Source organism: Melanostigma gelatinosum (genome assembly GCF_949748355.1).
Source record: "Melanostigma gelatinosum genome assembly, chromosome: 21".
NCBI classification, from domain to species: domain Eukaryota; kingdom Metazoa; phylum Chordata; class Actinopteri; order Perciformes; family Zoarcidae; genus Melanostigma; species Melanostigma gelatinosum.
In genome coordinates, this window is record NC_136654.1 from 16,725,209 (window position 1) to 16,736,431 (window position 11,223).

Here is an 11,223-nt window from a genome sequence, read left to right on the forward strand (position 1 = left end):
CGCACTCCCCTCAATCTTCCTTCACCTTATGTAACTTATGTTACATAACTGCATTCTCTGGTGTGGTGCCAATCTTAGGGGGGGTGGGGTCTCAGAGACAGAGGTGTGGCACAGGTAAAGACGATTCTTCCATACCTGTGACACTGCTTTAGATATAAATCATGCAGCTGCATGTTGGTGAGAGTTGTGGAACGTTTTCTACCCTGTTTATGGTCACCAGTAAAAATACTGCTGCAGCTCATTTCTCCATGCTGCTTTACATCTAAATCCTGCTGCCTTTCATCCTGTTTGTAAGGGTTCACCACCATCAAACCCTTACCGGTTGTAAGAGGAGCATCGTGTCTTTGAAAATATATTCCAGCAGAGTTTTGTGTAAAGTCTTGAACCATGTTGTTCTTTATTTTACCTTCTACAGCATGTGTGCCATCCAGCAAAAGTGTCAGTAAGATGACATAAATCACCACATCCACATATGGATACTTTTAATCGGTGTCCGGGAGATATTTAGTTTTGGTTACCCCCCCCCCCCCCCCGTTCACGCCCTTATATGTGTGGAAAACACACACAACGTACAGGGAGGGCGTGTGCTGCCTCTGACCTTCCTGCAGGAGGTGTGTGTGTGTGTGTGTGTGTGTGGAGAGATCTGTTTTACTTATATGTACTTAATGCCTGAATAAATTCATTTTTTGCTGATATGCGTCCATGAGAAGTAGGGGTGTAACAGTACGCGTATTCGTATTGAACCGTTCGGTACGAAGCTCACGGTTCGGTACGCATGACGAACCGAATATGTTTGAATAAAAAAAATTTAAAAGATCTTTTTTTTTTTTAAACCTTTATTTAACCAGGTAGTCCCATTGAGATTAAAAATCTCTTTTGCAAGATGTAAGTAACAATACAAGATGTAAGTAACAACCAGGTGATTATTGCATTCAAAGGAATTCAGTGATTTTATTGATAAACCGAACTCCAGAATTATATGTTAATGCCAACAGTTGACAGGAAGTTAACATGGACCCGAACTGTTGCCTTCCAACGGAATTCCAGTGAAACACACTAAAACAGAGCTTTTTGGTAAATACTGGTATATTAACATCTTATGAAGTACCAGGTTTCACTGCCCTCTGACTTTTTCCTCCAAGAACTGAGAAGCCACAAATTGCATTTTGTGGATGGCCAGCTGAGTATCTTCAGGGGAAACCCCAAGATGCCATACAGCCCGGACTGAATTTCCAAAATAGGGGTACATGAGAACTTGTATTCCTTGTCCCAGTGCTGCCTCCTCTCCCTCGCCAACCTGACCCATGCAGGCACAGAACTCAGAGGGGCTTAAACTGGGCTCCTGTAGATGGAAACGCACAATGTTTGTCTCCACGGAAGTCATGTCTACAGCGAATAGAGGAGGGTCACAGTCGAGCAGAGCTGGGAGAGGTGAAGAAAAGAGAAGGAGTTATGAGCAGGGAGTTTATTATTTAATTTTCTGAATTATGAGCTGCTCACCTTCAGCAAAGGTCTTAGCATTACGATGATCCTCCTCCAGTCTTTCAACCATCTCCAGTAAAGACAGTTTTCCAGCTGCTGCCAGTATACCAGCCTGTCGCAACCACCCACCCAGGACTTTACGACAGCGCACTGCCTGGGATATGAAGTCTCGGGGTCCAGCCAGCATGCAACCCAGGGGGGCACCCAAACCCTGTTACACACCGAGAAGTATGAATTTAAGCAGTTTTATTTTGTTTATTGGTTCACATCAATTAGTATGTTCTGGTTCATTCTGAGTGTGTTTGTGTTTTGCAGTCCCACCTTAGAGAGGCACAAACTGACGGTGTGTGTGTGCTGCAGTATGGTGGATGGAGGCACCCTCTGGGCCACAGCAGCATTCATCACCCTGGCTCCATCCATGTGAACTGACAGACCATATCTATCTGCCAAAGCACGAACCTTGGAGATGGAAACAAACCTGTGAGAGCTGCTGCATACTTTATTTTATTGTTGTAAGGCAAGTACATATAAGTAAAACAGATATCCACACACACACACACACACACCTCCTGCAGGAAGGTCAGAGGCAGCACACGCCCTCCCTGTACATTGTGTGTGTTTTCCAGACATATGAGGCGTGAGCGGGGGAAGTAGGGTTTGGGGTAACCGTGGCGGATCTTTGATTCCAGCTGGTCCAAGTCAAATGTTCCATCAGGGAGATTGGTCACTGTGACAGAGTGGACCCCTGCTAGCTGTGTCAACACACATAAACACAGTGAATGAATCCAATGTAGACGATGAGGAAAGCGGTGCAGAGGTGCAGAGGGCCTGACCGCAGGTGTCTGCTGCTGTGGGACACTCACCTGTGCACTCCCTCCTTGCTCATAAATGTGTATATGGGAACGATCGCCCACAATCATCTCGTCTCCCCGTTCCCTGCAGTGCACCATCACTACATAATGAAATGTGTGCACGTTAATCACCTTTTTGACCTCATAAATGTGTATTCAGACTCTGCCAATAAATGCACAGCTCACCTGCGATGAGATTGCCCATGGTTCCAGTGGGAACAAAAAGTGCAGCTTCCATTTGAAACATATCAGCTGTAATGTTCTCCAACTCTGCAGGAATTGGCAAGACATTAGTCAAATACTGCAAGATTTGTTGCATTTCACAAGTAAAGATGCATGAATTCATATTTAACCATCACATAGAGAATAATTTATTTTCATGAAATTATTAATTTGAGTTTTTAAGGAGGCCCATTTCCACAAGGGTGATACATCATGTATTCACCCTCGGTTTAATATTTGGCACCCTCATTTTATGCCAATTATATTAATGTAATCAAAAAAAAAATGTCATGAAACATTAGTCCTATGCCTATTACATCACATCATAATAGCTCAACATTGTGGCGGACATGCTTAACTTTTTTGGTTGTGTCTGGTTATTCTTTTTTTGTGTCAGTAGGTGGTAGTATTTAGTTGTGATTTCTCAGGGAACAGGATTCATACCCGTATCCTCAAAAAGCAAACAGTTGCTGAAAAGGAATGACACACTGTGTTAATGGCTTTTGGCTAGATCTGGGCTTCTCGTACTCATCGACCTTGATGAGAGAGTGCAGTCACTTTGATGCTTGCTCTTGCCTCTGCTTGCATTTTCTTGCATTTTCTTGCTTCAATTTGCCAGATATATCACATATATCTTGCCAGATATATCACATATATCACTCTTCAACGTTTGAGTGAAGACAAATCCAGAAAGTCGTCGAGCTATTTGGATTGTTGGCTAATGCTAACTAGCAGCTAAGTTAAAGCTAAGTAGCAGCAAGATGCCTCCCTTCTCCACGGATGACTACTACAAACTCCTACAGCAGATTGCAGTCTTGGAAACAAAAATCTACCGACTAGAAGTAAACGCGGAAGTAAATGGACTGTGTGGGAATGATACCACTCTACCATGGACTCAAAACACTGGACAAATGCAAGCTAAGACACAGCTAACTAGCATAACCAGGCCTACCAAGCAACAGGAGGAGAGAGCAGATAATGAATCTTATGCGACTGACTGGCCTGCACTAGCACACGGGCAGAACTCCTCCTCAACCCCTGCACCCAGAAGGACAAAGCCAAGGATAGCTAAGGAAAGTAAAACCTGCAAAACACCTCCACAACAACCAAGCCTACAACTTCAAAACAGATTTGCTCCATTGTCGCAGGATCATAAATCTCCATCTGATGACCTGGATAAGCAGCTATCTCCTCAAAGCAGGGTAAGAACTGAGAGTAAATGTGAGAAAAGGCCGCAGGCAAAGCTAGTGACTGGGCCTGAGACTCTGATTGTTGGTGACTATGCTGTAAAAGATGTCAGAAAACTGTGCAGCAAGAACACCAAAATACTCTGCTTTCCGAAAGATATGGTCTCTGACATGAGAGACAAATTCCTGGACATCGTGGCTGACTATCCCACAGCGAAAAACATCATCGTGCATACAGGAAGCTGTGATATTGTGAAACAACAGTCTGAAGTTCTAAAGCGAGACTTTATTGATCTGTTAAACACAGTCAGCTCTGTCAAGGCTGAGGTGTTTATCAGTGGCCCTCTTCCACCAGTCAGAGGAGGAGATGAAGGATTCAGCAGGCTGTTTGCACTGAACAGATGGCTGTCAACTGCATGTGCTGACCATTCCGTACATTTTATCAACAATTTCTACCTTTTCTGGGAGCGCAGATCTTTTTGCAGCGCATGGAATTTGCCTGAACAAGTCAGGGGTAAAACTGTTTACCTCGAACCTGTTTTTCTCCCTGCGTCACCCGTCTGTCCCTACTGCCAAGGACAAGATACAAGAGGAGTCTATACACAAGATAACCACACAGCATCGCCATGGAGACCTTACGGGAAGGATACCCCCGCCTAACGACAGCCAAAAGGAGGAGTCTCCATCCTCATCATCAGGGACCGCCTCCGATCTCACACTTTCCACACCCTTCCCAGACGCGGACTCTTTACCTCCCTCCCCAGCACCTACTTCTATTTCAGGTCCATACTTTGGATCGCAATCCTCTCTCACACTCTCCCCATCCTCCCCCCACCTGGAGTTCACTGACCACATGGAAAAGCTGGTCATTGCTGGAACCAAACACACTCCTCTCCCCACTCCTCAACGGTACCACAATTGATATCTTCTGGGTCCAGGCTACAAGGCTAATGACACCAATGACTCTCTCCAGGAAAAGTCGGTGCCCTGTATGCAGCTAGCCGTTTCAATTCCTGTCCTGCAAGTTTATAGAAAAAGAAAGGTGAGGCTGCGAAGAAACAATAGTAAACATGCTAACTTATCAAACTTAGCATACATTCCTCGTCAGCCTGTCCAAATAAATTGGGCAAAGAAAGCTTTAACCACATTAAACCTAGCTTTATTAAATGCCAGGTCTCTGTCAGGAAAAACATTTTTAATCAATGATTTTATTGTTAGGCACAAACTGGACATTTTGTTTTTAACTGAAACTTGGTTAAATCAAGATAACAGTGCAGCTGTTCTTATTGAATCAACACCTCCCAACTTCAGTTTCATGAGCGAAACAAGAGCACATAAGAAAGGAGGTGGAGTTGCTGTTTTATTTAATGATTCTCTTCAATGCAAGCAGATGCCCTTTGGTCATTTTAGTTCTTTTGAATATGTGGCTCTTAATTCCTCTCAAGCTTTATTCCTAAACATTTACAGACCGCCTAAATACTGTGCAACCTTCTTTGATGAGTTTACTGAACTGCTGTCTGTAATCTGTATTGATTTTGACTGTGTTGTTATTGTTGGTGATTTTAATATCCATGTTGATAATCCCCAGGACAGAGAGTCTATAGAACTATGTGGTGTCCTTGATAACTATGATCTGACTCAGCATGTGACAGGACCCACCCACAACAGGGGGTACACTCTGGACCTAATCATCACCAAAGGTGTAAACATTTCCAAGGTTGCTGTGACTGATGTTGCACTCTCTGATCATTTCTGTGTTTTCTTTGAGAGTGCAATCTCCTTGCACACAAATGTCCAAACCAAGGTTGTGACAAAGCGTTACATCTCTGAAAACACCAGTGAACTATTTATTCAGAAGTTCTCCTCCACACCAGCCCTCTCTTGCCTCTCAGTCAATGTGCTTGTAGATGGCTTCAATTTTAAAGTAAAAAATATTATTGATGCCATTGCACCCACTAAAGTGAAGGTTGTCTCGGGTAAGCAAAGATCTCCTTGGAGAAATGCTACGCTGGTCAAAATAGAGAAACGAGAGTGTCGGAAAGCTGAGCGCAGGTGGCGAAAAACTAATCTCCAGGTTCACTGTGACATCTATAAAGAGAGACTTCGCAAATATAATTTGGAACTTAGAAATGCAAGGCAATCATTCTTCTCTGACATCATAACCAAAAACAAGAACAATACACGCGCCTTATTTGCTACCGTCGACAGGCTAACAAACCCTCCAGTGTCGGTAGCTGCTGAACTCCAATCCACCTGGGCATGCAATCAATTTGCCTCCTTTTTTACTGACAAAATCAGAAAATTAGACAAGCAGTCAGTGCCTCCACACCAACCACAGGATATGTGTTGTCCCGATCTCTGAATAACATCCATTCAAATATCATGACACAATTTCATTCAATCGACCGTAGAAGCCTAGAAGACATTATACAACATCTGAAGTCATCCTCCTGCTGCTTGGATATTCTACCAACACACTTTTTCAAAAATATTTCAAACTGCATGACCACTGATCTTTTACAAATTGTAAACACATCCCTTCTCTCAGGTGTCTTCCCACAAGCCATAAAAACTGCAGTTATTAAACCACTCCTAAAGAAGGTTAGTTTAGACTCCGCAACGATGAAAAATTATAGGCCAATATCAAACCTCCCATTTTTGAGTAAAAGAAGTGAAAAAGCGGTTTTCCAACAGCTGACCAACTTCTTGACCGTAAATAACTGCTTTGATGTTTTCCAGTCAGGCTTTCGACAGCACCACAGCACTGAAACTGCTCTTGTTAAGGTTTTCAACGACATCCACTTAAACATAGACAATGGCAGAAGTTCAGTCTTAGTCTTACTAGATCTCAGTGCTGCATTCGACACGGTCGACCATGCTATACTCCTAGAAAGACTAAAAATCTGGGTGGGACTCTCTGGCACAGCACTTAACTGGTTTGAATCCTACTTGAAGGGCCGAGAATACTTTGTGTCTGTGGCTCATTACACATCGGAGCTGACTAAAATTACATGTGGTGTTCCCCAAGGTTCAACACTGGGGCCTCTTCTGTTCAACATCTACATGCTTCCACTAGCTCAGATTATGGAAAGCAACAAAGTGTGTTATCATAATTATGCAGACGACACACAAATCTACATAACTATGTCACCAGGGGACTATAATCCCATACAAGGGCTGGGTAACTGCATTGAACAAACCAACAACTGGATGTGCCAGAATTTTCTTCAATTAAACAAAGATAAAACAGAAGTAATTGTTTTCGGTACCAAGGACGAACAATTGAAAATCACCGCTCAGCTTCAGTCACTGATGTTAAAACCCACAAACCAAGCCAGAAATCTAGGTGTAGTTATGGATTCAGATCTCAACCTGAACAGCCATATCAAGACAATTACAAAATCAGCCTACTATCACCTGAAGAATATATCAAGGATTCGAGGACTTATGTCTCAACAGGATTTGGAAAAACTTGTCAATGCATTTATCTTTAGCAGACTGGACTACTGTAACGGTGTGTTTACAGGTCTCTGTAAAAAGTCCGTCAGAACGCTGCAGCTCGAGTCCTCACTAAGACCAGGAGGGTGGATCACATCACTCCAGTTCTGAGGTCTTTGCACTGGCTTCCTGTCCAACAAAGAATTGACTTTAAAATCCTGCTGTTGGTTTACAAAGCACTGAATGGTTTAGGGCCAAAATACATCTCTGATCTGCTGCTACCTTATGAACCATCCCGACCCCTCAGGTCGTCTGGGACCGGTCTACTATCTGTTCCCAGAGTCAGAACTAAACATGGAGAAGCAGCGTTCAGTTTTTCTGCTCCACATATCTGGAACAAAGGCCCAGAAAGCTGCAGGTCTGCTGAGACCCTCAGCTCCTTTAAATCAAGATTGAAGACTTTTCTGTTTGCTGCTGCCTTTAATTGAACCACATTCAATTCATATATTAATAAATTTCCTGCATTTCTGCATTTTACTACTGCATTTTATTTCTTGCACTGTTTTTTAATGTTTTAATGAATGTTCTTAATTGTTTTTAAATCTCCTTTTCTTTTGCCTTATGTTTTGATGCTTTTAATGGTTTTATGTGAAGCACTTTGAATTACCTTGTTGTTGAAATGTGCTATACAAATAAACTTGCCTTGCCTTGCCTTGCCTTCTGTAGTTTTACTGAGGTGTATAGAATAGAAGTTGTGAAATATTTGCTCATCTGATCACTGTCATTGCTTGTGTGTGTGTGTGTGTGTGTGTGTGTGTGTGTGTGTGTGTGTGTGTGGATGATGACGTGGTAAAATGGATGATCCTGTTCTTTACACAGTGGCTTCTGTTTGTATAACCCTCTTAACTGCATTGTCTATTTGTCTTCCCACTTTGTATTGTAACTGCTGCACAGTCATTTTCCTCATATGAACAGCTTCTTGCTGTCCAAGAGCAATGTCCCACACTCGACAACAAAAGTTGCTCCTGCAGATATTTTAAGTTAGAGGCCGCTCCTCACCAACCTCGACCTTCTGAAACCAGCCAGGCTAAAGAGATTGCTCTACTTCTAAAACAAGCCCAGGTTGAGAGCATAGACTGTACATAAGAAGTGGACGTAGTAGTCACGGTGGCGTCTCCCATTGGTTTGTGGATTGCTTGGAAGCCTTGAGTTTGGCACTTAGGCCGGTGCCATCTTGGTTTATCGCAACCAGAAGTGACAGGAGAGGGTGGAGCTAAGTACAACTAAGTACAGTCGACGCTGAACAGGACATGTCTATAGGCGACCAAAAAGTTTGCAATCAAAGAAGCTGTACTTAACATTCTGAACATAAATAAAGCAGCAAACAACTTTTTTCTATGCAATGATATAGTGGAGTAATATCTGCCTGATCAGAGAATGAAGTCACTCTCCCTCTATTTTACTCTAAATGGGACTAATGTACCAAATGAACATCATGCTGTAGTTTACTAAACACGACCGAATAGCTCTATGCTATGAGACAGATAAATGGAGAATGCAAACAGGTCACTTTTTTCTGACTCAGAGGATTAGAAGGATGTCACACTTGTTGCCATCTGTCGCAATCTGGCGGCTGTATTAAATATGGCGGCCTCTCTTCCCTCCCGGCCGAGTTCTACACTGTTAATGTTTATCATTGCTGCAGACATGTAAATAACTGAATCTGACGTTTGTAGTGGAAATATATGCCTTGGCGAAATACGTTCACGCCAGGATGCCGATTACAAGTATCAATGTATCAATATATGGATGTGGTGATTTATGTCATCTTACTAACATTTGTCAAGAATAACACATCACATGTGAGAGTTGCTGGATGGCACACATGCTGTATAAGGTCAAATAAAGATCAACTACCGTTACACTCAGACATTTCCAATCCATTTGAAACATATCAGCTGTAATGTTCTCCAACTCTGCAGGAATTGCAAGACATTAGTCAAATACTGCAAGATTTGTTGCATTTCACAAGTAAAGATGCATGAATTCATATTTAACCATCACATAGAGAATAATTTATTTTTATGAAATTATTAATTTGAGTTTTTAAGGAGGCCCATTTCTACAAGGGTGATACATCATGTATTGCACCCTCGGTTTAATATTTGGCACCCTCATTTTATGCCAATTATATTAATGTAATCAAAAAAATGTCATGAAACATTAGTCCTATGCCTATTACATCACATCATAATAGCTCAACATTGTGGCGGACATGCTTAACTTTTTTGGTTGTGTCTGGTTATTCTTTTTTTGTGTCAGTAGGTGGTAGTATTTAGTTGTGATTTCTCAGGGAACAGGATTCATACCCGTATCCTCAAAAAGCAAACAGTTGCTGAAAAGGAATGACACACTGTGTTAATGGCTTTTGGCCAGATCTGGGCTTCTCGTACTCATCGACCTTGATGAGAGAGTGCAGTCGCTTTGCTGCTTGCTCTTGCCTCTGCTTGCCTCTGCTTGCATTTTCTTGCATTTTCTTGCTTCAATTTGCTGTATAAGGTCAAATAAAGATCAACTACCGTTACACTCAGACATCTGTCGCCATCTAATTTATGTTGTAAATGTGTTGTATAGGTTCTAGAATTAGCGGTACTCAAGAAGACACAACAGGTTAGACTAGTGACTCGTGACAGGATTGGATAACGTTGGCGAGGTAGCCTCAGAATGTCTAGCACTGTAGTGCACCCACACTAATTTCAGGTGCCTTAAAAAGTAATGTTGGTTCCTGTAATTCATAAATATGTTAGTTGCTTTGGCTCTAACCGTTAACCGCCTCCTCTCCTCTCATCATGTCATCTTCTAGCACGGCCTTCACCATGGCCTGCCTCATTGCCGGCACGGGCTGGGCCATCACGTCGCTGCGGAGGTCCACCACCCGGATGACGGCCGCCCTGCCCGGTCGTTGGTTCCTGGGTTTCCCGATGTTGTGATAGCCCCGCACAGAGCTCCATCCCACCACGGCAGCTGCTGCATCTCCTGCCCTGAGCGGTTTGCTCGAGGCCACGACACCATGGTTCAAGACTTTACACAAAACTCTGCTGGAAAATATTTTCAAAGACATGATGCTCCTCTTACGGCCGGTAAGGGTTTGATGGTGGTGAACCCTTACAAACAGGATGAAAGTCGGCAGGATTTAGATGTAAAGCAGTATGGAGAAATGAGCTGCAGCAGTATTTTTGCTAATGACCATCAGGTTACAAAAAGTTCCACAACTCTCACCAACTCCAGCCACACCTCTGTCTCTGACACGCCCCCCCCCCCAGCTTTCCAACCTGATCACGAGCAGCACCATTACACGGTGAAGGGCACAAACCACTCCCACATTAAATTAAAGTCATGTAGGTACAACTTATTCTATCTAATATTTATATATACATGATATATTATATATATAGAATAGATCAAATACATATTAAACTGAATAACTACCAAACAAAAGTCAATTTAACGAAGAATCCTCTACGCACTCCCCTCAATCTTCCTTCACCTTATGGTGCAGCTGAACAACATAACTGCATTCTCTGGTGTGGTGCCAATCTTAGGGGGGGGGGGGGGGTGTCAGAGACAGAGGTGTGTCACAGGTAAGGACGATTCTTCCATACCTGTGACACTGCTTTAGATATAAATCATGCAGCTGCATGTTGGTGAGAGTTGTGGAACGTTTTCTACCCTGTTTATGGTCACCAGTAAAAATACTGCTGCAGCTCATTTCTCCATGCTGCTTTACATCTAAATCCTGCTGCCTTTCATCCTGTTTGTAAGGGTTCACCACCATCAAACCCTTACCGGCCGTAAGAGGAGCATCGTGTCTTTGAAAATATATTCCAGCAGAGTTTTGTGTAAAGTCTTGAACCATGTTGTTCTTTATTTTACCTTCTACAGCATGTGTGCCATCCAGCAAAAGTGTCAGTAAGATGACATAAATCACCACATCCACATATGGATACTTTTAATCGGTGTCCGGGAGATATTTAGTTTTGGTT

At 42.8% G+C, this 11,223-nt stretch overlaps 1 protein-coding gene across 1 annotated transcript; it reads right to left on the reverse strand.

Moving 5' to 3' along the window:
- Positions 1 to 854: 854 nt before the first annotated feature.
- Positions 855 to 10,441, reverse strand: LOC306795388 (uncharacterized protein). Its single transcript, XM_079293890.1, has 7 exons — positions 10,004 to 10,441; positions 2,520 to 2,603; positions 2,346 to 2,434; positions 2,049 to 2,234; positions 1,804 to 1,941; positions 1,501 to 1,693; positions 855 to 1,422 (listed from the first exon to the last, which is right to left on the reverse strand). The coding sequence occupies exons 1-7, from the start codon at positions 10,299 to 10,301 to the stop codon at positions 1,115 to 1,117; spliced, it is 1,296 nt and encodes a 431-aa protein (XP_079150016.1). The 5' UTR covers positions 10,302 to 10,441; the 3' UTR covers positions 855 to 1,114.
- Positions 10,442 to 11,223: the final 782 nt, after the last annotated feature.